The sequence below is a fragment of the Pimephales promelas genome, chromosome 8 (genome assembly GCF_988280905.1).
Source record: "Pimephales promelas chromosome 8, fPimPro1.hap1.1, whole genome shotgun sequence".
NCBI lineage: Eukaryota > Metazoa > Chordata > Actinopteri > Cypriniformes > Leuciscidae > Pimephales > Pimephales promelas.
In genome coordinates, this window is record NC_142776.1 from 41,254 (window position 1) to 67,518 (window position 26,265).

A 26,265-nucleotide genomic window follows, 5' to 3' on the forward strand; every position below is an offset into this window, starting at 1 on the left:
AATAAGTTCAAACAGATCATCATCAAAAGAAAAAGGAGAATAAAGAAAAGTTCTTTATATTGAAACAGGAGAGAGAATCACATGTATAATCAGGGACTTTGGGCCTGCAAACATTAAGACAATAAAAAGTTGTATAAAATACTCAGCAGTACAATGTTTTGGAATAGTTTCTTTATAAATGACTGTTTTTGATTAGTGACACCAAAAAGAATAGAGCAACATCATGCTAGTCTAATAATTTAAAACCAACAATAATATTTACATTATTGATTTCCTGTACACGTGTTTTGCTGGGGGAATTACAGATTGATGTGAAATGTCTTTAACAAACCGATTTTTCACCCAACAGTTGGTTTGTTTGTTCAGGGCAACAATGACCTCCATTTGTTTTCACAGTACTGAGAATTTGTCACATTATTAATGAAATAAATAGAAGCTACAGATGCAATTGCTACTGCATGTCGGTTGCATAATTGCTGTGAGTGAGCAGGATCCTGCCTCCCTGAATACTGCTGTAGTGTTCCAGAAAGAGATGATGAAAGAGCGACAGGAGAATACGGCGTTATACAGATTTTACAGCCCTGAATGATGTGATTGGGTACAAACACTGCCGTTAAAGGGGCCTATCATCAGGTCCTAACCTAACCCACTTATAATGCATTGTCAAGGTTTCTTTCCTACTACTCCCACTTTTGTCTTCAATGTAAACATCTCTTCACGTGAAACGAGTAAAATGAGTGTGTCTGATGTGGGTTCAATCTTCTTTTTAACTGCTCCGTCCTTCAGTAACAACCTCTTTGTGAAGATGCATCAGATCGACAGATTCACAAATCAATCTGCACAGAAATGTGTCGCTCAGACTGAAATGATCAGGGATCTTGTTGAAAAACATGAGCTGCATGTTTCTGACCACAGCACAAGCCTTAATACACACTTAACCACCTTTTACTCTCATTGTAATTGCTGCTGGTGATCAGACTGTTAGACAGCATGACGGGCTGACGCAAGACCCCAAACACTGAGTAGGCCTTATTATTAACGTGTTCATACATTGATGTTCACATCAGAAAGTTGAAGGGCAGTACGAGTAGTTTTCACAGCGTGGGGTTAAAATAAACTCTCCAGCTCTCCATTCCTCGCATTAAGCCACAAAAATATAAATATGAACATAAACACAATGTGTCATGATGTGTCACTAACATGGAAAATTGTGTTTAACACAAATGTAAAATACTGTACATTTGCACAAGTGGTAAAAATGTCTGGCAAGCAAATTGTCCAAATGGATCCGCTATTGGCAGACGTTATTGTTGGACCCTGGATTCTGTGATCTCCTCATGATACGACCCCTTCAGAAGAGTTTTGTGATGCATGAAATGAAGATGTGAAACACTACCGTGTGTTACAGCTACTCATCTCATCTCGCGTCTGTAGCAGCTGCTCAGATAAAAGCACGATAAATCAAAATGAGGTATTCCTGTTTAGGGAGGTTTATGGTTATTTCAGCACTAGTTCCTCAGTGTGTGATTCACGGCTGAACGGCAGACATTCAGAATTGTCTCGTATTGGCATGACTGTAATGATTTGCAGAAACGAACAGCAAATGCAGTCCAGAGTTTTGCCCTTTTTATACTAAAATCAAATGAGTTAGTGTTCTTACAAAACAGAAAAGTCATTCCTTTATGCATAAAAGATGTTTTGGTGCAAACCCAGATGTCCGTGTGTCTTATCTTCTTGGGTCTTGAGATCTTTTTTACGTTTTTGCACTCGTTTTGCACTTAAACTTTAGTCCGCTTTTTTCGCTCACGCGCTGCAATACGACTAGCTAAGAGAACAACATCATAGGCTGGATTCTTTAGGAGGGAAGTCCAGGTTGGTAACCATGGTGACGACAGAGAGGATGTCGTCGGGGGCGATGAGGTTGGTGTTGCGTTGCATTGAGATGATGCGTTCCTCAACACATCCCGCAGACAGACGAGCCTCGGCCTCGTGATCCCAACACTCCTCGATAGTCTCGCAGAGCATCGCCAGACCCTACAGGACAGAACACCCATCAGACTAGTCACATGATCAGCATGATTCAGATCTTCCTAGGAGCATCTGGAGCTTCAATGGGAGCAAGAAAATTATTGCAAAATATATTATATAATAATGCAGTTTTTTACAATCACTTTGCTACTATTTTCAGAACCGTGGTAATCTCTTGTAACACAGGCTGTCTAATGTTCAGAACACTGCATTCACATCTTTAAAGAAATCTTGCACTTGCACAATCATTGGTTAAAAATAATAATTTACTGTGAAATACCATTGAAACAACTATAGATCACACACACACACACACACAAGCAACTGATAGTTTCATAGAGTCATTGTTCATACAATAATTAAATATTGTAGAACAAAATAGGAGATACAGGTTTCATTATGGCACTAAATTTACAGTAAACACATCTCTGTAAAAGCACTGCAATAGTAGAGAGAATACACACATAGTGGAATCATTGAACAAAGTTAGTGAAATACTGATGCAAAACACTACAGTACAATCACAACTTAGGTTTATTGAAATCAAAGCAAAAATATAAAATGTTAGGCTACATCCATGGATATTATAGTCTAATTGGTTCATGCTCAACGCTAATTGGTGACAATGAATCTCGTAATCTTGAAACTTGCATTATTTACTGTAAACATGGAAGATTGTATGTCTGTTTCCATACAACTACATGAAGAGTAACACAACCGTTACCGATCATAGTGAGCAGTTGTGTCAGCTGATGGTCAGATCATTGTAAGGAAATGAAGAGACACTCGTGTGAAGTGTAATGTGTGTATTGCCTTTTGAAATAGTCGTACTGTGATGTTCAGTTGAGTCATATTGAACGGGGGATTTTTGTTAAATGAACAAATGATCTGAGTTTTATGTGTATCCAAGCAATTGAGAAATGGGTTAAAGTTTTGAAAAATATACATTTTGATCATTGAGTTTTGTGTCTAGATTTGTAAAAAATGACAAAGGTTCTGAAAATAGTAACAAAGTGATTGTAAAAAAACTGTAAAAAAGTCACATGACCAAACTAAGTCAATGTGTGTGAGAGTGAGTGAGTGAGTGAGTGAGTGAGTGAGAGAAAGAGAGAGAGTGAGTGAGTGTGTGTGTGTGTGTGTGCTCTACCGTATGTTTTAGCCAGTCTTCTCTGAATATCGGTCGTAGTTTCTTATGCACAACGACGTCCTGCATGTCCTCCAGAGACGGATGAAGACCCGCCTCCTCCTCGAACGGCAGAGAGTACTCATCCACAGGACCTGAGAGAGACCATCCACGGTCACTACCACACACACACATCTCCCGAGTCTCTGAGTGAATGAGCTTTACCGTCGGCTGCTGTACATCGCGTGGCCAGTTCCCACAGCACCAGACCCGCCGCGTACATGTCGATTCTGAGGAACGCGTCGCGCTGGAAACTAATCGCTCCCTCCAACACCTCAGGAGCCATGTAGCGTCGCGTTCCCACCTTTAACACACACACACAACTGCTGATGGAACCTTTAACAGCATTTTTATCAACAATCAGCTAACACTTAAAATCTGTCACAAATAAGGACTAGTCAGAGTCAACGAATGTCTGCCATTAATTGTTTTTTGGAGGAAAAATCTGTTTTTAAAGGGCCCCTATTATGGATTTTTTAAATTACCTTTCATGCAGTGTGTAACCGAGCTCTAAGTGAATGAAAACTTCCTGCATTGTTTAAATCTGAAAGTGCCCCGTATATAAAGTTATTGTATTTCAAAAGTGAGAGTCGACTCTGAGTCAGTGAAATGAATCGAGTCAAAAGCCGTTTCGTCGTGACGTCAAGACGAAACATTAGCATATTGCCCGCCCACGTATTGCGCGCACAGACACCAGGCAAAGCTTGAACCTCAAACACTGCAGATGATTCCTGTGGACACTGGGCAGCATCATGTCCAGAAGACGCTGTGCTCTACAATGTGAAGGTAAAGCCAGTTTTTTTTCACTGCCCAAGGACGAGCATGTGAAGAATCAGTGGTTAAAATGAGTCTTTATCACGATATCACAGCAGTATAATCCTAAACTATTGCTGTGTTCCCTTTATTTTACTGACGACTGCTTCTCTAATCTCTGGATTGCAGGATTCACAAACCGCTTGCTGTTGAAAGATGGTGTTCAACATACTTAGTTTTGAGTTTTATATTGTGTAGGTCTCCTGGCTAACTCCTGTTATCACTGTCTTTCTGAAATACTTCTTCTGATCAGCTGTGGGCCACTATTACCTAAAACTGTGTCTATTAATGCAGATTGTCTGTCGTTCTCACTACTTTGAGGAAAGATGTGTTTTACCAATGTTTATATCAGTCATTCATGCTAGAGCTCGACTAATGTATGCACTGCATACCTGCACTGTTATTGATACAGATTCCACATGTTCACAGCAATATATTACAAAAATGCGTATCACTGAGAAACGTACTGCTCAAGTCGTCCTTGCGATAGAGGTTCGGGTTGAATAAACAGTTCTTCCAATATTTCATCATTGCACACGCAATTGATATGGTAAAATCGACGTCATTGTTTTTTACTGTCTTTAGTTTACGGTGTAGGAAGCCTCAGGACAATTTAATTTGTTACATTTACATAGGGCTTTTTCTGGGATCTCAAAGCGCTTCACATATGGAAGGGGGATGATGTGACGGCAGCCATATTGCTCCAGAAAGCCCAACACACACCAGCTTACTGGTGGAGAGGAGACAGAAATGAAGCCAATCAGTATATAGGGATGATTAGGAGGCCATGGTAACAGGTTTATGTTTTGTTTTTGTTTTTTTCTACGCACGCGCTGTACGCTGCAAGCCAATCACAACAGCCTGAGCTGTCTGGCCAATCAGAGCAGAGTAGCTCGTGGAAAGGAGGGACGATGGTCGTTTAAGAATCATTGAAAATGTGGTGATGTGCAAATGTATATTATGAAGAAATGAAACAGTTTTTTGACCTTTGATGATGTGCTCCAAAACAACAACAGGAACTTTAAAATAGCAAAATAGGGTCATGTTAAGCACATGCAAATATCGTACTCACCTGTCCGTGTAGGTCACCTGTAGATTTCTCTGCTTCAAACTTCAGCGCCAGGCCAAAGTCAGCCATACAGGCGGTTAAATCGCTCTTCAGTAACACATTCTTACTTTTGATATCTCTGAGAGAGAGAAAATAACAATCACAAAATTAACTTTTCTCCCTCAACCCAACAGTAACCTGGACAACAAATGATGACACACACTGCCTTCTGACTGGGGGATGCAAACCAGTTCTGGGGTCCGTGAAAAAGGTTAGAGAATAGGGTAAATAAAAATAAAGTCAATAAATAAGTAAACATATAAATAATTATATAAATAAATAATTCCCCCAACAGTACATTACTATGAGTAGACAGTTTTCTCTATTTTAAACGGAATATTTTCCAAATAATATTTTACACACATTTATAGTACACGTTTTTTTTTTGTTTTTTTTTTACAGTATACAGTCTTTATACAGGAAACAAAATAGATGACTGTTCAAAATGAGGATGGGGTCCTCACACAAGAATGATGATATTCAGGCCTCTAAAAGACAGATCTGTACCTGTGTGCAATGGCAGGCTTGTGTCCATCCTTCAGGTTGGGTATGTCCTCATGTAAATATGCCAAGCCGCGCACAAACGTTTGCGCTATCAGGCATAGCTCATTCCAGGACACAACATTAGCCTTCAGGAAGTCTGTCAATGAGCCCTGAGTGTATACACACACACACACACACATGATATCATCAACAGGACTCAGTCTAACATGTCACCATAAAACCAAAACTAATCATTTTTATTTTTTTATGTAATAAATGATTTATCCATATACATTTTTTTAATTCATGTCCCTTTGTAAACTTTAATCAAAAACATATCCATATATACTGCCCCTTTCCCACGCAGCATCTCATCTCAACAAATTATCAAAACAACAACAAGCCAATCAGTTCCCGTGGGCCGTAAGTCCCGCCAGACATTTTTTTCTCCTTCCAAAAGTAGTTTCACTCAGATATACTTCCCAATAGGGAAGTATGATCACAATTTCCATTTCATACAAAATACAAAACATTTATCATTGTATACTGTGTACTACAAATTTGTCAAAGATTAGGGATTAAACACTTTACAGTATGCAGTAATCACTATCTACTGTGAGTGTAGCTGATGACAGACACTTGCATGATGATGTTCACAGGTGTGTGTGTGTTTATGTACCTTCTCATGGTACGCTGTGATGAGCCAGAGCTCTATATCCACTCCGCTTCCTCTTTTTTCTGCTCCAATGAAGTGAAGGATATTTTCATGCTTCATTCCACTCACACTATAAATCTCATATTCATTCTGCCATGACTGCTTATTCTGAGAGAGATCACAAACAAAAACATGCAAAATTACCCACATTCAAAATCATTGTAAAATAGTCAATAAGCGCAATAACTTAGTTCTTGAAGTGGACCAGCACTTCTACATTTTAATCTGTATCGGACTTTCACTTTATTACTTCTCACATGTTGCAGTACTCTGACTGCCCACACCGAAACATAGAATCGGGGCCTGGCTCTTCATTAAAGGTGTTATATGTATATGTTTTTGGCGGCCTCTATCAGTGATGTTTCAGATTGCAAACAATTTTTACAAGAACGCTTGTGCTCTTGCGCGTGCTCAAACACAAGAGTGATCACTCACGGTACACGGCCACACTGAGACTTTACACACACCGGAGACAGCATCACACAACACACTGGAAACTCATGTAAACTCCCACTGCAACGCTACAATAACAGGCTACTGTTATCCGCTTGACTGAACTAATGCTCCATGCTCACCATGATCACGCTACATGTGTGGTGTTATCTAGCATAAGGCATTTCGCTAACTATTCGTGTATCTTTTACAATCAGCAATGTCAACATAGGTGAATGTAAAAAATGATAAGGAAAATGGTCAGTGAACTAGACTGAACAATTTCAGTGTAACAGTAAGATCGTAGGAAGTACTGTAACATTACTGTACTGAATGTGTCTGGAAAAGTGTATTATAAACAATATGATAGTAGTGGATGAGTGATGAATACATCGTGTAGATCTAGTACATAGAATAAAAGTTACTAAAGCACCTACTTTTTGTTATCCTGGAACAGTCTTTTGTGTTCATTTCATGTCTCATATATGTTATAGTTTACCTTGATATTTCATTACAGTTTACCATTATTTCAGCATATCTGAAAACTTGTCATTTATCACAATAAAAATAGTGGAGGTCTCTCCATAATTCAGACGCTCAGCCAATGTTGATCCAATGTTGAGCTCTTCTCCCCACTGCTCTACTCCCCACTGCTCTACTCCCCACTGCTCTACTCCCCACTGCTCTACTCCCCACTGCTCTACTCCCCACTGTTCTACTCCCCACTGCTCTACTCCCCACTGCTCTACTCCCCACTGCTCTACTCCCCACTGCTCTACTCCCACTGCTCTTCTCCCCACTTCTCTACTCCCCACTGCTCTACTCCCCACTGTTCTTCTCCCACTTCTCTACTCCCACTGGTCTTCTCCCACTTCTCTACTCCCCACTGCTCTACTCCCCACTGTTCTTCTCCCACTGCTCTACTCCCCACTGCTCTTCTCCCACTGCTCTACTCCCCACTGCTCTACTCCCCACTGCTCTACTCCCCACTGCTCTACTCCCACTGCTCTTCTCCCCACTTCTCTACTCCCCACTGCTCTACTCCCCACTGTTCTTCTCCCACTTCTCTACTCCCACTGGTCTTCTCCCACTTCTCTACTCCCCACTGCTCTACTCCCCACTGTTCTTCTCCCACTGCTCTACTCCCCACTGCTCTTCTCCCCACTTCTCTACTCCCCACTGCTCTACTCCCCACTGTTCTTCTCCCACTTCTCTACTCCCACTGGTCTTCTCCCACTGCTCTTCTCCCCACTTCTCTACTCCCCACTGCTCTACTCCCCACTGTTCTTCTCCCACTGCTCTACTCCCCACTGCTCTTCTCCCACTTCTCTACTCCCCACTGCTCTACTCCCCACTGCTCTACTCCCCACTGCTCTACTCCCCACTGTTCTACTCCCCACTGCTCTACTCCCCACTGCTCTACTCCCCACTGCTCTACTCCCCACTGCTCTACTCCCACTGCTCTTCTCCCCACTTCTCTACTCCCCACTGCTCTACTCCCACTGCTCTTCTCCCCACTTCTCTACTCCCCACTGCTCTACTCCCACTGGTCTTCTCCCCACTGCTCTACTCCCCACTGCTCTACTCCCCACTGCTATACTCCCCACTGCTCTACTCCCCACTGCTCTACTCCCCACTGCTCTTCTCCCCACTTCTCTACTCCCCACTGCTCTACTCCCACTGCTCTTCTCCCCACTTCTCTACTCCCCACTGCTCTACTCCCACTGGTCTTCTCCCCACTGCTCTACTCCCCACTGATCTACTCCCCACTGCTCTACTCCCCACTGCTCTTCTCCTCACTGCTATACTCCCCACTGCTGTTCTCCCCACTGCTCTTCTCCGCACTGCTCTACTCCCCACTGCTCTACTCCCCACTTCTCTACTCCCCACTGCTCTTCTCCCACTGCTCTACTCCCCACTGCTCTACTCCCCACTGCTCTTCTCCCACTTCTCTACTCCCCACTGCTCTTCTCCCACTGCTCTACTCCCCACTGCTCTACTCCCCACTGCTCTTCTCCCACTGCTCTACTCCCCACTTCTCTACTCCCCACTGCTCTTCTCCCACTGCTCTACTCCCCACTGCTCTACTCCCCACTGCTCTTCTCCCACTTCTCTACTCCCACTGCTCTACTCCCACTGCTCTACTCCCCACTGCTCTACTCCCCACTGCTCTACTCCCACTGCTCTACTCCCCACTGCTCTACTCCCCACTGCTCTTCTCCCCACTGCTCTACTCCCCACCACTGTCTCCCCACTGCTCTACTCCCCACTGCTCTACTCCCACTGCTCTTCTCCCCACTTCTCTACTCCCCACTGCTCTACTCCCACTGCTCTTCTCCCCACTTCTCTACTCCCCACTGCTCTACTCCCACTGCTCTTCTCCCCACTTCTCTACTCCCCACTGCTCTACTCCCCACTGCTCTTCTCCCACTGGTCTTCTCCCCACTGCTCTACTCCCCACTGCTCTACTCCCACTGCTCTTCTCCCCACTTCTCTACTCCCCACTGCTCTACTCCCCACTGCTCTTCTCCTCACTGCTATACTCCCCACTGCTCTTCTCCCCACTGCTCTTCTCCCCACTGCTCTTCTCCCCACTTCTCTACTCCCCACTGCTCTTCTCCTCACTGCTATACTCCCCACTGCTGTTCTCCCCACTGCTCTTCTCCCACTGCTCTTCTCCGCACTGCTCTACTCCCCACTGCTCTACTCCCCACTTCTCTACTCCCCACTGCTCTTCTCCCACTGCTCTACTCCCCACTGCTCTTCTCCCACTGCTCTACTCCCCACTGCTCTACTCCCCACTGCTCTTCTCCCACTGCTCTACTCCCCACTGCTCTACTCCCCACTGCTCTTCTCCCCACTGCTCTACTCCCACTGCTCTACTCCCCACTGCTCTACTCCCCACTGCTCTACTCCCCACTGCTCTACTCCCCACTGCTCTTCTCCCCACTGCTCTTCTCCCACTGCTCTACTCCCACTGCTCTACTCCCCACTGCTCTACTCCCACTGCTCTACTCCCCACTGCTCTACTCCCCACCACTGTCTCCCCACTGCTCTACTCCCCACTGCTGTTCTCCCCACTGCTCTTCTCCCCACTGCTCTTCTCCCACTGCTCTTCTCCCACTGCTCTACTCCCCACTGCTCTACTCCCCACTGCTCTACTCCCCACTGCTCTACTCCCCACTGCTCTACTCCCACTGCTCTTCTCCCATTGCTCTACTCCCACTGCTCTACTCCCCACTGCTCTACTCCCACTGTGGATGAGTGCTGTTGATGAGTGCCCCACTGCTCTACTCCCACTGCTCTACTCCCCACTGCTCTACTCCCACTGCTCTACTCCCACTGCTCTTCTCCCACTGCTCTACTCCCACTGCTCTTCTCCCCACTGCTCTACTCCCACTGCTCTACTCCCACTGCTCTACTCCCACTGCTCTACTTCCCACTGCTCTACTCCCACTGCTCTACTCCCACTGCTCTTCTCCCCACTTCTCTACTCCCCACTGCTCTACTCCCCACTGCTCTACTCCCACTGCTCTACTCCCACTGCTCTACTCCCACTGCTCTACTCCCCATTGCTCTACTCCCCACTGCTCTACTCCCACTGCTCTACTCCCCACTGCTCTACTCCCACTGCTCTTCTCCCCACTTCTCTACTCCCCACTGCTCTACTCCCCACTGCTCTTCTCCTCACTGCTATACTCCCCACTGCTGTTCTCCCCACTGCTCTACTCCCCACTGCTCTACTCCCACTGCTCTTCTCCCACTGCTCTACTCCCCACTGCTCTACTCCCACTGCTCTACTCCCACTGCTCTACTCCTCACTGCTCTACTCCCCACTGCTCTACTCCCCACTGCTCTTCTCCCACTGCTCTACTCCCCACTGCTCTACTACCACTGCTCTACTCCCACTGCTCTACTCCCCACTGCTCTACTCCCCACTGCTCTACTCCCACTGCTCTTCTCCCCACTTCTCTACTCCCCACTGCTCTACTCCCCACTGCTCTACTCCCACTGCTCTACTCCCCACTGCTCTACTCCCACTGCTCTACTCCCACTGCTCTTCTCCCCACTTCTCTACTCCCCACTGCTCTACTCCCACTGCTCTTCTCCCCACTTCTCTACTCCCCACTGCTCTACTCCCCACTACTCTACTCCCACTGCTCTTCTCCCCACTTCTCTACTCCCCACTGCTCTACTCCCACTGCTCTTCTCCCCACTTCTCTACTCCCCACTGCTCTACTCCCCACTGCTCTACTCCCACTGCTCTTCTCCCCACTTCTCTACTCCCCACTGCTCTACTCCCCACTGCTCTTCTCCTCACTGCTATACTCCCCACTGCTGTTCTCCTCACTGCTCTTCTCCCACTGCTCTTCTCCGCACTGCTCTACTCCCCACTGCTCTACTCCCCACTTCTCTACTCCCCACTGCTCTTCTCCCACTTCTCTACTCCCCACTGCTCTACTCCCCACTGCTCTTCTCCCACTGCTCTTCTCCCCACTGCTCTACTCCCACTGCTCTACTCCCCACCACTGTCTCCCCACTGCTCTTCTCCCCACTGCTCTTCTCCCACTGCTCTACTCCCCACTGCTCTACTCCCACTGCTCTTCTCCCACTTCTCTTCTCCCACTGCTCTTCTCCCACTGCTCTTCTCCCACTGCTCTACTCACACTGCTCCACTCCCACTGCTCTTCTTTTAACTTGCAACCATGCATTTTTGTGTCAATTTGTGATAATAGGTCTCCTGACTGATTTATTGTGTATTTATATATTTTAAAATATTTAGGTAAGTATGTTTAATAATAATGTTTAATTTATATAGCATCTTTCCTAAGCTCAAAGATGCTCCACAAAGAGCAGTGATACAACAATTAATCGATACTAAATAGCAATTATATGGATGATGGACATTTGCCCAGTCCAGAACAAGAACTAATGTAGTTGCATATAGCAGTAATTGTGCAAATATTTAAATAAATAAAAGAGAAACATAGCATTATGTCATGTAGACAACGCAGAAGGTTGACCATATAGACAAACAAAACACAATAAGCCATAAGCAATAGACATAGAGCAAATGCACAATATGATTAGTAATATTGGGATAACACTTTCTGGTGACTAGTTTGGTGCAAAAATAAATACGAATGTGATTTACAATACAATGGCATCATCACTATCATTTACATCTTGAATGCTGAATTGGTTTTCAAAACATTACAAAAACAATCATTTAATACTAGAAGAATAAATGTTTAAAATAAGTCTCCAGTAAAATGAAGTCTATTTTCAGGCTGAATTAATTGCAGTCACTTATGTTTTTGGGTTAGAGATTTACAACAAACCAGAATGTTTGAGGAATATTCATATTCAAGAGCACAACAGTAAACCACTCAAGTTTTGAGTTACAGGATGCAGGCGAACATGTCTAAACTATGGTAAAATTGCTTATGGCTTACTGCTAAATTCCAAACATTAAAGCCTTGAAAATATTTTCTATACTGAAGCTGAAGAGGCATGTGCAAATAGTAATGGAATCTCTCAGAGACCTGGACAGGGAAGATTTTGATCGCCACCGGTTGGTCGAGCAGCTGAGCCTTCCAGACGCAGCCGAAGCGTCCTCGAGCCTTGACCTCTAACAGTTGAAGAGGCTTCTGGCCCAACAGAGGAGACGGGGGCATCAGTCCGGGATCCTGAACACAACACACACACACACACACACCAATCACTGATGAGACTCTCCACACAAACACACCCATCGCTGCTGAGACTTTCCTGCAGACACACACAAAAACACACGAGCAGCGTCTGATGCAGGAGAACTCAAATATTAATCCATGCGAGCGAGTGAGAAAGAACGAAAAAAAAAGAAAGGAAGAGCCCATTTACAGACAACAGCAACCGCATCACAAACTCACGAAAGAGGATGAAAACACAGCATCAGCATGGCAGGATGGGAGAGTGAATGAAGCGCTTACCTCTATCATGATATGAAAGGCGCGCTAACAAAAGATGAAGAGAGGGATTTCACTGTTTCTAGCACACAAGCGCTGTGATGAGAGCAAGAACGAGCTCAAAATCATCTCAGCATGAGCATGAGAAAGGGAAATATTGATGTCTGTGACAGATTCTCATTTGCCACAATGAGAAACACACACACCCACACACACCTAGCTAACTAAAAAAGATTATATTGTTTTTATATAGTACATCTTTTGTCATGTTTGAAATTCTTAAAGTATTAATATAATTCAAAATAATTACCTAAAAATATTAATAAAAAAGAAATATAAAAATAGAATTATATATCAATGGCACTAAAATATAACTGAATTGACATGCAAAATGTTCTAAAATATTAAGACTTGATTATATTAAAAAAAACAGTTTTATACAGAGTTTAATATAAGAGTTTATACTTAACATAAGAAAGGAAAAAAAAAACTTTTCTTGTTTAAACTTTTCTTGAAAACTTGTTTCTGAGTAAGAAAATCACCTTTATCAGTGAAACACTGGTGAAACGCCACCAATTGGTACAATAGTTGATTGTTGTTATTATGAATGACCAGCAACAAAACACAGTAACACTATTTTGCAGTGTCCTTGTTACATATGTTCCTGTACTTTCTGTAGTAATAACAGTATATAATCCATAATTATACGCAGTGGCGTGCACAGACCTCCTCAGGGACAGAGGGACCAAGAAGGGCACTAAACATTGTTTTGTTGTTGTTGTTGTTTTTATTCTTTCTTTCCTTGGCATTCTAAGAAAATATGTTAATACAATTAAAATGCATAACACATCAAATGAAAACAGGGAAAGGATGATATTACTAAATATTATTTACTTTACCAAACAAAACAGTGATAATCAAGAAGGTAATTATGGATTTTTTTTTTTTTTAATGTTATAAATGTAATATAAATGTAGTATGGGTCAGTAACACTTTACAATAAGGTTTCATTAGTTAAATAAGTTATTATTAAATAATAATGAACTGCACTTTCACAGCATTTATTAATCTTAGTCAATATTAATTTCAGCATTTACTAAAACATTAAAATCAAAAGTTGTATTTGTTATCATTAGTTAATGCACTGACTGTGACATAACATGAATAAACAATTAACAGTTGTATTGTTAACTAAAATTAACAAATACAGTAACAAATGTGTAGCTCATGGTTTGTTCATTCATGAAAAAATGAACAAACTAACCTTATTGTAAAGCGTTACTATGAGATATAAAGAATACAAAGATATAAATTCCTTAGAATTTAGAGTTGGACATTGTTATTCAGAATGCGTCTGAAATCGAGTTATACCTTTATTATAGTTAGGCATAACTCGCATGCTGCCGCAACTTTTAGAGCAGCATGGTAGGGTAAATGTAATTTCCTGTCGCTTTAATGTGCTGCTCGTTTGAAGACCCGCGCGAACTGCTACGCAGTGGGCACCTGAAGAACCGTTAAATGGGCATGTGGCGCTTCAAAGGAAACTCCGCCTACTACTTCTCCGACAATTTATCTTTATTTATAATTTTGTATTATTATTGTTAATGGCAAGGGTGTGTAAGTGTATTGTTATTTATTATAATGTTTATAATAATTATTATTATTATTTAAAATAATCAGAAAGGGCATAATATGTTTTAAAGGGATACTCCACTTTTTTAGAAATAGCCTCATTTTACAACTCGACTTCATAGCCAATGAGACCAGAAACGGTCAGGTTACAGATATTCTTATCAGAAAATCATCTGAATGGATTCGAAATGGTAAAACTCAACTGTTTAACTCTGGGGGAGTTGTACAATGAGCCTATTTCCAAAAAAGTGGAGTATCCCTTTAAAACAAAAGGTGTAGGGGCTTAAGACCAACCCCGCCCCCCGTGCACGCCACTGATTATATGCAAATAACCCTACACCAAACCCTAACCCTACAGTGAGTAATGTTGTTACTTAATATTACTTTGTTTTTAAATGTAACAAGGACACCTTAAAATACAGTGTAAACCAAAAGACATATGACTACGCGTTTATAACAGGTTTAATTTCACAGTGACATCTGAGAGTCCCGAACGCTCCAAACATGCGTCTTAGAGTTGATCTCTTGAACACAAAGATCTTTCACAGATATTGATTTTGATCCTGAAGTACCTGTGACGGCACGAGCAGCGGCGGATACGACAGCTTCAGATGCCGGTACATCCAGAACGAGATGAAGAGAATCACAGCGACAGCCATGATGGGAATCAGAGAGTAGAGCATTGTGGGAAAGGGGTCCGGCTTCGGGCTGACTGGGTTCGATGTGGCTGGACACAAGAATTTACTGAAAATGGGACACTTTTACAAATATGGACATTTACAAAGCCCGGAAACTATACTATATGCAGTTCTATTTTAGAAACAACAACATACAAACTATGACAATAATAATCTCATGTACTGATTATGTGCTTTATTTAATGTTAAAAGAGTCAAATGCGAGTTTGAATATAATTTATAGCCGTAGTGAAAGAACAATGGATAATTGACCTCAGAAGATCTTGAAAATAAATGAAAGGGAACAAGAATGTTCAAACTGTGAACAAACGAGTGTATTCTGTGACAACAATGGTTTCAGTCACTCAGTATGTATTTTTAATAATGTTGAAATGGTGTAGTATTTATGAATTTGATCCATTATGCATTAAGCTGGGAGTGCCGAGAGACTCCGCCCACCAGTCTTCTGATTGGCTGTGATTTGTGATTGATTGGTTGTCACATCTGCTGTGGACAGCCTTGTTGCTGGAAACTGATTGCATGTCGTTTGGTTAGGAAACGTTGCTCCTGCTGAGCAGATTCTGTTTATGTACTGATCTTATTTTAGAGGCGGCCTTTGCAATTGGGTGGCCCGTTTCAAAGAAACAGTTGGAGACCCCATAAGAAAAGCATTTCTGATGCTTCTGATTTCTGTGAGGCCTGTCTGAAGTGAAACGGGTGATAACGGTATAAAGACAGGGGCGTAATTTGCGGGCGGGACATGTTTTTGCCAGGTTTAAAAGCTCTCGCGGCACGGATAGCTAACAGTAGGAATAAATAAAACATCTCCAACTGGCAGACCAGTCATTTCGTTCGTTTGTAAAATAAAAGAAGCGATCTAGCCCTGAAATACGCTGTTTTTTTAAATCAAGTGATGAAAGTGCTCCTTGCCGCCTGCGATCGGTGGCGCGGTTACAGTGTATCTCGTGGCTGCATGTCGCGCTTCAATCCGTTTCGGAGACTATTTTGTTCGTTCCGGTGCAGAGCACGTGAGTGGAGCGGAGCGGGAGCAAGCGGGCGGATCTTGGACAGAGCGCAGAGGGGCATTTTTAAAGGACGGAGCGTCGCCCTATTTCCCGCTTTAATTGCGCTCCGCTCACACCACGAGTCTGACTACATTTCTTTTCCCCGCCTGGCTAAAGAAGCATCCCAAGCGGATCTGCAAGGGCAGAGAGGGTTTTCTCCGCAACCACCGCATGAGTCTGAAGCCTCAGACATTGTCCAAACTTGTGTTCTTGAAGGTGAGCTCAAAAGAACTGTAGATAAGGAAAGCAATTCATTTTCTTTCTTTCTTTCTTTCTTTCTAAAAGTTTGACAACATAAGCCATTTAAATTGTAATCCATGTGCACTCTCCGCAAAAGTTCAGTTATACGAATTTTGGCCTAATAGTTCATTTAGCATATTACTTTTAAAACGTTGATGTAGCCTACAGTAGGCCTATAGCCTGTATATTTTTATTTATATATAATTAGGCCCATTGATTCGTTTCATTTTACAGCATTTTTTGTACAATTGATATAAGCATAATTTTGTTTTATTTGTGAGCGCTGTGCAAAAGTTTAGTTATCAAAATGTTGGCCTAATAGTTAATTTACTTTTTAAATTTACTTTTAAAATGTTTATGTAGGCATTTATTATTTTATTTTTTTATATTTTTGTTTAATACAGGTCTTTATTTATCTTTATTTATATTATTAGGCCCATTTGTTCATTTAATTGTACTGCAGTTTGTGTGTACAATGGAGAGGCTATAAGCCAATTTAAATTTTAATCATGCGCGTTCCGCAAAAAAAAAAAAAAAACAGTTATCAAAATTCTGGCCTAATAGTTAATTTACTTTTAAAACTTTTATGTATATTTTTCTTTATATAATTTTTATTCATATTATTAGGTCAATTATTCGTTTAATTTCACAGGACTTTCTGTATAGGTTATTCCACTGGACATCTTGTAAAGTCGGATCTATATTTTTATTCACGTGTCACGTGATTCATTCATTTTATACACATGTCCCACCCACTTTTTAAAACAAAGTTAGGCCACTGTATAAAGATGTCTGTCTGCAGCTTCTCGTCGAACACCTGGGGGTTAAAACTCACTCTGAAGAGTCTCTGGACTGTAGAGAAACCTGTCGTTGCACATGTTCCCCTCACAGCAGCAGAAGAAGACATCAGGATTCTCCTTACGCTCCACACACTCACTGCTGCACACACACACACACAGAGAGAACGTGTTTTCATCATTGATCACCACAGGCACACACACACACAGCGAATGCAACACACCTGTCGTAGCAGTTGACGTCATCGAGCCAGCATCCCTGCTTCACCATCTCGATGGTTCCTGAGCGGTTCTTCCAGGTGGAGAAACAGTGTCGGCGTTTGTCCTTTTCTCCATAACACGACTCGATTCCACTCCGGTTCGTGCCGTCCTTTTCCCAGCTCGCATTATAAAACACACATTCCTGCGTCTCCGAGCGCCCCAGAATCGCACCTGAACCAAACATATCTTACGTTGTCCATGTGTGGGTTTAACCAACATAACAGAGGCTGCTTAAAACCTCACCTGCTTATAAATCTTAAAGTGGAAATTAAGCAGTCAGTCAAGTTAACATCATTTTCCATATTTAACATAATTTCCACTCTAATCAAAACTGATGTAACAAACATCATAAATGAAACCATTTAAAAGATAAAAAGCTGTCTTGTTATAGCTTTTGTAGCAAATCTTGCAGAACTACAGCCTGTGGTGTCGTGTGTTAGCAAAGGATTCGAGTCATTTGATCATTTTAGAGCTTTTAGAAATGATTATCCATGCTCCATGCTCTCTTTGTGAAGAAAATAGCATGTTTGATTCAACAGCTGGATGTCTAACAAAACAATACTCCAGTAATAAAACACAACAAGATGCAAAAAAAATGTGTGTTTGTCACAATGCATTCTGGGATTGCCTGCTTAAAGTCCCGGTGAACCGCAAGTTGCAAATGACTTTTCTCCAGAGTTGTGGCGTATTTCCAAGTGAAACTGAATATTGAGAGAAGGCAGGGTTAGACTTTAGCGTGGGGTAAACCCATCCTATGAAACATAACCCATCTCCGCATCGCTCGCTCACAGCAGACTGACGCATATAGAGGAGAGGTTACGCCTTTTCTAACCCTAAACCCTAACGCTGTTGACTTAACGTTACATTATTGTATATATAAATATATGACCTACCCCAAACCCGTCCATAAACCTACCCGTCACTGGGGTTAATACCATTTATGAGTCTTCCCCTACTGTCTTTTTTTGTTTTAACGGCTTGTACAGACACGCATACACGCGCACGCAGATAGCTCAAAATGCGTATAGATAACACGCGACTCGACTTAAAAATGGTGTGTATGTTTACGCTAAAGTAATGATGTCATGTTGACTAGAGCAATTGCAACTGTAATCTCAGTCATTTTGAGATTATAGCTCTGAACATCAGACATGTAATATTTGTGTGTCGATATCTGGCTTAGGCTCAGTATCTACTATAGGACTGCAATTCTTTACAGAATTTAATAAACAAACTCAGACTTTATTGTAAATCAGCTCTTCTAAAAACCCAGAGGAAATTCCTGATGGAAGCCATGGTTAATTAGTCTTCAGGGTTGGAAAATTGGCATCATGGCTGAACTTAAAATATATATATATTTAAAGTTATATTTTTGGGCATTATGCCTATGTTGGATAGGACACTGAAGGAGAGACAGGAATTGTTAGGGAAGGGACACAGGACCGGGAAAAGACCACGAGACAGGGAGAGTTACGCTGTATGTTGGAGCCCATATAAGACTATGAATCCACAAGAACTGCTCTACTGTAAGGGTTAGGGTTAGGGTAGCAGCCCGGATCCCTGATCACCGTCATATTTACTCTCTTGCTTTGAGATTCAGTTCATTCAAATTCTTTAGTTTCTTGTGAGGATCTGAATCTCTGTCTGTCTTTGCTTTCCAATGCTTTGAGAGTCTATAACTCCTCAGTCTTGAACACGTCGGAGCCCAAACGGCTGGACGGAGGCACATCTGTCTGAAACACACATCTGTCTGACACACACACACATCTGTCTGAAACACACACATCTGTCTGACACACACATCTGTCTGACACACACATCTGTCTGAAACAAATGTGGGTGGATTTCACCTGAAAACGTTCAAAAACAAATAAGAAATTATAATTTAAAGCTTATTTTTGCATGTTTTATTTTCATGACACTAAAGCACATATACCCACAAATCCTCAATACTGTCATGTGAAATGTCTCAATTATTTTATCATTAAAATATTTGCAATATTACTTGAATGTCATTTCATTTATGTTAAATGGAGAAATAAATATAGCATATTTGCAGTATTGTAATAATGAGAATCTAATTGGAACTAGAAAAAAAAGTTTGATGACACAAACTTTAAGTTGGCTTGAGAAAGCCGGACCAGAGCGTTTGAAGAATCTTGAAGTTTGAATTAAGTTGGAAAAAGATGGAATTAGAAAGAAAGAAAGAAAGAAAGAAAGATGGATAGATTAGTTAGAAAGATAGATTAGTTAGAAAGATAGATAGATCGATCGATAGATAGATAGATAGATAGATAGATAGATAGATAGATAGATAGATAGATAGATAGATAGATAGATAGATCGATAGATAGATGTTATTGGCAAGAAGCTAGCATGATTAACATGTAACTAGCATCATGCTAGCATGATTAACATGTAGCTAGCATCATGCTAGCATGATTAACATGTAGCTAGCATAATAATAACACGATTAGCATGTTGCTAGCATCATGCTAGCATGTTTTCAGCAAGAAGCTAGCATGATTAGCATGTAGCTAGCATCATGCTAGCATGTTTTTAGCAAGAAGCTAGCATGATTAGCATGTAGCTAGCATCATGCTAGCATGATTAGCATCATGCTAGCATGATTAGCATGTTGCTAGCAAGAAGCTAGCATGTTTTTAGCATCATGCTAACATGATTAGCATGTAGCTAGCATCATGTTAGCATGATTAGCATTATGCTAGCATCATGCTAGCATGTTTTTAACATCATGCTAGCATGATTAGCATGTAGCTAGCATCATGCTAGCATGATTAGCATGTAGCTAGCATCATGCTAGCATGATTAGCATGTAGCTAGCATCATGCTAGCATGATTAGCATGTTGCTAGCATCATGCTAGCATGTTTTTAGCAAGAAGCTAGCATGATTAGCATGTAGCTAACATCATGCTAGCATGTTTTTAGCAAGAAGCTAGCATGATTAGCATGTAGCTAGCATCATGCTAGCATGATTAGCATGTAGCTAGCATCATGCTAGCATGATTAGCATGTTGCTAGCATCATGCTAGCATGTTTTTAGCAAGAAGCTAACATGATTAGCATGTAGCTAGCATCATGCTAGCATGTTTTTAGCAAGAAGCTAGCATGATTAGCATGTAGCTAGCATCATGCTAGCATGTTTTTAGCAAGAAGCTAGCATGATTAGCATGTTGCTAGCAAGAAGCTAGCATGATTAGCATGTAGCTATCATCATGCTAGCATGATTAGCATGTAGCTAGCATCATGCTAGCATGTTTTTAGCAAGAAGCTAGCATGATTAGCATGTAGCTAACATCATGCTAGCATGTTTTTAGCAAGAAGCTAGCATGATTAGCATGTAGCTATCATCATGCTAACATTATTAGCATGTAGCTAGCATCATGCTAGCATGTTTTTAGCAAGAAGCTAGCATGATTAGCATGTAGCTAGCATCATGCTAGCATGATTAACATGTTGCCAGCATCATGCTAGCATGATTAGCATGTTGCTAGCATCATGTTAGCATGTTTTTAACAAGAAGCTAGCATGATTAGCATGTAGCTAGCATCATGCTAACATGATTGGCATGTTGCTAGCATCATGCTAGCATGATTGGCATGTTGCTAGCATCATGCTAGCATGTTTTCGCAAGAAGCTTGCATGATTAGCATGTAGCTAGCATCATGCTAGCATGTTTTTAGCAAGAAGCTAACATGATTAGCATAAAGCAAGAAAGCAAGAAAGAAAGAAAGAAAGAAAGAAAGATGGAATTGTTAGAAAGAAAGAAAGAAAGAAAGAAAGAAAGAAAGAAAGAAAGAAAGAAAGAAAGATAGAATTGTTAGAAAGAAAGAAAAAAGAAAGAAAGAAAGAAAGAAAGAAAGTGAAAAAAAGAATAGTTAGAAAGAAAGATGGATAGATTTGTTAGAAAGAAAGATGGATAGATTAGTTAGAAAAAAAGATGGATAGATTTGCTAGAAAGAAAGATGGATAGATTTGTTAGAAAGAAAGATGGATAGATTAGTTAGAAAGAAAGATGGATAGATTAGTTAGGTAGAAAGAAAGATGGATAGATTAGGTAGAAAGAAAGATGGATAGATTAGGTAGAAAGAAAGATGGATAGATTTGTTAGAAAGAAAGATGGATAGATTAGTTAGAAAGAAAGATGGATAGATTAGTTAGAAAGAAAGATGGATAGATTATGTAGAAAGAAAGATGGATAGATTTGTTAGAAAGAAAGATGGATAGATTAGTTAGAAAGAAAGAAAGATTAGGTAGAAAGAAAGAATGATAGATTAGGTAGAAAGAAAGATGGATAGATTTGTTAAAAAGAAAGAACGATAGATTAGTTAGAAAGAAAGATGGATAGATTAGTTAGAAAGAAAGAACGATAGATTAGTTAGAAAGAAAGATGGATAGATTTGTTAGAAAGAAAGATGAATAGATTTGTTAGAAAGAAAGAAAGATGGATAGATTAGTTAGGTAGAAAGAAAGATGGATAGATTAGTTAGAAAGAAAGATGGATAGATTTGTTAGAAAGAAAGAACGATAGATTAGTTAGAAAGAAAGATGGATAGATTAGTTAGAAAGAAAGAACGATAGATTAGTTAGAAAGAAAGATGGATAGATTTGTTAGAAAGAAAGATGGATAGATTTGTTAGAAAGAAAGAAAGATGGATAGATTAGTTAGAAAGAAAGATGGATAGATTAGTTAGAAAGAAAGATGGATAGATTAGTTAGAAAGAAAGAAAGAACGAAAGATTAGTTAGAAAGAAAGATGGATAGATTTGTTAGAAAGAAAGATGGATAGATTAGTTAGAAAGAAAGAAAGAAAGATTAGGTAGAAGGATAGATAGATAGATAGATAGATAGATAGATAGATAGATAGATAGATAGATAGATAGATAGATAGATAGATAGATAGATAGATAGATAGATAGATAGATAGATCATTAGTACATATAGAATGGTAGTTTAATTGAGTCTAGGGCTTCAGGGAATTTAGATTTGAGTTTTTGTTGTATGCTATTGGGCCACCGTAGTCTTGGCTCATTTTGACCATGCTGCAATGAAAGTCAATGGGATTTTTATGATTTTTAATATTAATTTTTAAGAAATCTGAAAGTCGAATCAGTCTAAAAAGATATAGCAACTCGAGTCAGAACAGTCTGAAGGTCTGACCCGAGTTTGGAGTTTGTAGAGTTAAAGCTCTAGGAGGAGTAGCAGTCAGAAAATTTTGGGTAAGAAAAATAAGAAGAAGAATAATAATAAGTTTAAATAGGATTTCAGTAAGTTGGCTTTCTCAAGCCAACTTAATTACATACATTTTAAAAATGAAAAAAATGGGGGGGGGGGTTGCTGAATTGTAATGAAAATAATATTCACAATGCAAAAAATCCTTGTTCTAAAAATATTCTTTTTTTATGCTTTGCATCGACTGCATATGAGGGAGAATGTCTTTGATGGACCGTGAGCTGCGTGAGGTTTGCTGGAGGATTTGCTCGGCGACTGTAACCTTGGCATAAGACTGTGTGAGCCCTACAGCTTATGTTTAAAGAGGATGAGGGCTGACCTTTGACCTATTTCAGGGCTGGTGGAGCAAAGAGAAAGGACTGGAGTTAACCGTGCTCACGATGAATACAGTAAACGCTTCACCTGTCTCTTCCGATCGCTTTTGCGCATCACTCCTGTTTTCAGACGGTTTCCCAGACATTCCTCACGCCAGGCTGCTGAAAACTAACTCAGCAATATTTTTAAAAAGTGCCAGAAAGTCAATCTACAAATAACTTGCTTAAAATATAATGTCTAGGACTTACGAGTCATTTGTACTCTTGACAGATAATTTAAAAACATATACATCAATAATAACTCCAGATATCAGTATGAGATATGGAAAAAAACAATCAGACCACTCATTTTAATTATTACAAAAATGACAATTCACCTTTAAAGCACAAAAGCCAAACACACAATTGTGAAACTCTTTAATCCAGTGCAGCAGAAAGTCAATGCATACTGGTCTTTAATGGCATTAGACTTATTCTGGCGTCAGACTCTGTAACCTTGAGCGTTTGGACATCTTTAAAAAGACCAGTATAGGGGCTAATCTGACCAACATCTGACCAAAGACGACCAGGACCATTCTCAGAGACCGAGTTTCTGCCCACGTCTACACTCTTCATCTCACTACACACACACACACACACACACACACACAGCAAACACTGAACCTCATCATCTGAGGATCTGGAGATGCTGTTCACATGAAAAGATCGACACACTTTGCTAAAAATAAGATTACAACAATTCAGCCATGTCATGTCTTCAAGATACAAACTCATGATGCATTTAAAAAAAGAAAGAAGGAGGGAGGAGAAGGAGGGAACCTTTCTGGATAAAGAATAAAGACGTTTTCCAGATTTGTCAAGGCTAATAACAGGACAAATTCACTCCTGATGAACTTTATGAGAAAGAACCTTTAGAATAATGAAAACAACAACTACATGATGGATTTGAGTAGATCAGTAAAATGTATGAATTATTAAAACAACCCTGTATCTTTAATTTTGCAATCTAGCCAAGCAGAAGAGTTAAAAACTCTTATAAGTTCATCCTGATTGGCTTCATGAGATGTTGCACATCAATGTCCTGTAGGACTCAATAATCCACATCATTACAGCATTTCTACATAGGCAAGGTTTTGGGCGGGTTAAATAAATGAACACTTTAATTCAGCAGGAAAGCATTAGGCTATATTTATCAGACAGCAAATGCATTTACAAGATTACAAAATAAAATGCTGTCCTGAAAAAACAAAGTGTATGACGGTTTCCACAGAAATCTGAAGCAGCACAACTGTTTTCAACATTGATAAAATACTAAATGTTTCTTGATCATCAGATCCTCATATTAGAGTGATTTCTGAAGGATCATGTGACACTGAAGACTGAAGTAATGATGATAAATTACACTTTACTGTATATTCACATAGAGAACAGATGATTTACAGTGGAGTAATATTTCACTGTTTTTACTGTATTTATGATCTAATAAATGCAGTTTGATTTGACTTTATCTATACACTTCCATAGATACTCTTTGCATGAAGAATGAAGTCATTTTACTAACAAAATGGGATTTAATATTTAAATCCCAAAACAGATATGCTCTTTAGAACAAACCTTGCAGTGAATATAAACACTTTTAGTTATTTTAAAAATTCCTCACTGACTAACAAGTAAAATCATGGTCAGATAAGATAACTATACAGACGAGAGCTTTGTTTGAGAAGTGCACAATCATAGTGGAGCAAATTAACATCAGCTGTACTTCTGTAAGATGAAACACACTCCTTGTGTGTCTGGGAAAAGCTCTAAATGAATCCGAAACAGCTTGAGAAAGCATGTAACACACAGAAACCATGACCAATACTTGTCGACAGGCTGTAGCTGTGCAGTTCATATAGCATAAACACGCAGAAATCTCCACCTACCTGATGAACAGGAGACGAGGAATATGGCCAAGGCCAGTTTGGTGCCTGTCCTCATTTTCAGTGCAGATTCTTCTACTGTAATAAATCCCAAACTGATAATCCACTCCCTCTAAATGTAATGTTTTAATATTGCCAAAAGCATTTATTTGTGAGCAAACAGGTCCGGATCAATGTGTAAGTCTGTAAGAGAGGTTTAGCGTTTGAGAGATTTGACAAATCCTCAGCCTGGAGGTTTCTATGGATGAAATATCAAACATTAATACAACCATACTGTAACAGCAGCATGTCCACTTCACACCGGAAATATGTTCTTAAACTTATTGATCAGAATTGATCACATACAGAAACAGCTCGTTTTGAGTTTTTATTTCCATTCATGATTCATTCAGGTCCAAAAACATCCCGAGGCGATCTTCTGATTCTTTTAAAATGATTAAAATAGATCTGAAGATTCATATAATCATAGTCATGATCGTCATTCCAGAACACAAGAATATAAATCCAGTTCAGGGTTTAAACATTATGACCACCCAAAAAAAAAAAACATCAAATAAAAAGAGTGTATTTCATAGTGTCGGATAAACTATGCTCCCCGTATAATCCCATGCGCGTCTGGAATGATCCAGGATCAGATGAAACAGGTTAAATCTTCCGTATGCGCTGAAACCCCTCAGATGTGTCTATTTATTCTCTCGTGTTTCCTCAACACAACATGGCGAACACCGCTGAGTGTTTTGGTTTTTTGCTCTCCTCCACTCCTCCTCCTTTCATCCACTCCTCCTTCTCCTCCTCTTTTCCACACCATCCTTGAACCGCGATGTTTCCACTCGGTGTTGTTCATCCGTTTCTCCGCCAGGTGGCGCACGGTGGCCCACAATGCCGCATTCCTCTTGAGCAGAACTCACTTCTCGTGACGGTTTTTGTCTTACTGCAAACATGTGAAAGCTAAAACGTTGAATCTATTTTATACGATATTTGCAAGGATTGGTAGGTAGCAAGCACATTTAAATCTACAGTCTGCCATCACTATAAAATTATTTTTTTAAACGACTACTTAGTAATCAGAAACGACTGTGATTGGTCCAAACATACCGCGCTGAGAAACCAAATGAGAAAGGTAACAGTAATCACGTGACCTCGGCGTCTTCTCTGATCTACACAAGCATAGAAATCATATACTAGAAACCCTATTGGCCACAAGTACGTCTTAACATACCGTACTATTGGTTGCATTTTGTGAATAGAATATTACCTGATAATCGAGCAGGAGCAAGGATATTTGCTATTAGTGTACTGAAATCGTTGTGAAATGTTGTTTACTGTTCACCTGGCTGAGAGGTGGGGTAACTGTTAAAGTAATAAGAGCTTTTAGGTTATCAGATAAGCAT

The 26,265-nt window shown here is 40.5% G+C and overlaps 1 protein-coding gene across 3 annotated transcripts; it reads right to left on the reverse strand.

Annotated features, from left to right (window-relative positions):
- On the reverse strand, positions 1 to 25,632 carry acvr2ab (activin A receptor type 2Ab). 3 transcript variants are annotated; one of them, XM_089133671.1, is made up of 12 exons: positions 25,220 to 25,631; positions 24,878 to 25,112; positions 17,348 to 17,555; positions 17,162 to 17,265; positions 14,918 to 15,072; positions 12,309 to 12,452; positions 6,295 to 6,438; positions 5,640 to 5,785; positions 5,097 to 5,211; positions 3,377 to 3,515; positions 3,176 to 3,306; positions 1 to 2,034 (listed from the first exon to the last, which is right to left on the reverse strand). In XM_089133671.1, exons 2-12 carry the CDS (start codon positions 24,930 to 24,932, stop codon positions 1,840 to 1,842), a joined length of 1,536 nt encoding a protein of 511 aa, XP_088989797.1. In that variant the 5' UTR covers positions 24,933 to 25,112; positions 25,220 to 25,631; the 3' UTR covers positions 1 to 1,839. The 3 variants fall into 3 exon arrangements, with proteins under 3 accessions (XP_088989797.1, XP_039512476.2, XP_039512475.2); XM_039656542.2 differs by having other exon boundaries at positions 17,162 to 17,262; positions 24,878 to 25,632; XM_039656541.2 differs by having other exon boundaries at positions 24,878 to 25,631.
- Positions 25,633 to 26,265: the final 633 nt, after the last annotated feature.

Excerpts from the sequence above, each read along its gene's own strand:
- acvr2ab (XM_089133671.1), bottom strand. The coding sequence starts at position 24,932 with ATGAGGACAGGCACCAAACTGGCCTTGGCCATATTCCTCGTCTCCTGT. Across the intron at positions 5,212-5,639 it reads AAGCCTGCCATTGCACACAG|AGATATCAAAAGTAAGAATG; the intron begins GTACAGATCTGT and ends TCTCTCTCTCAG. Across the intron at positions 2,035-3,175 it reads AAGACTGGCTAAAACATACG|GGTCTGGCGATGCTCTGCGA; the intron begins GTAGAGCACACA and ends TCTGTCCTGTAG.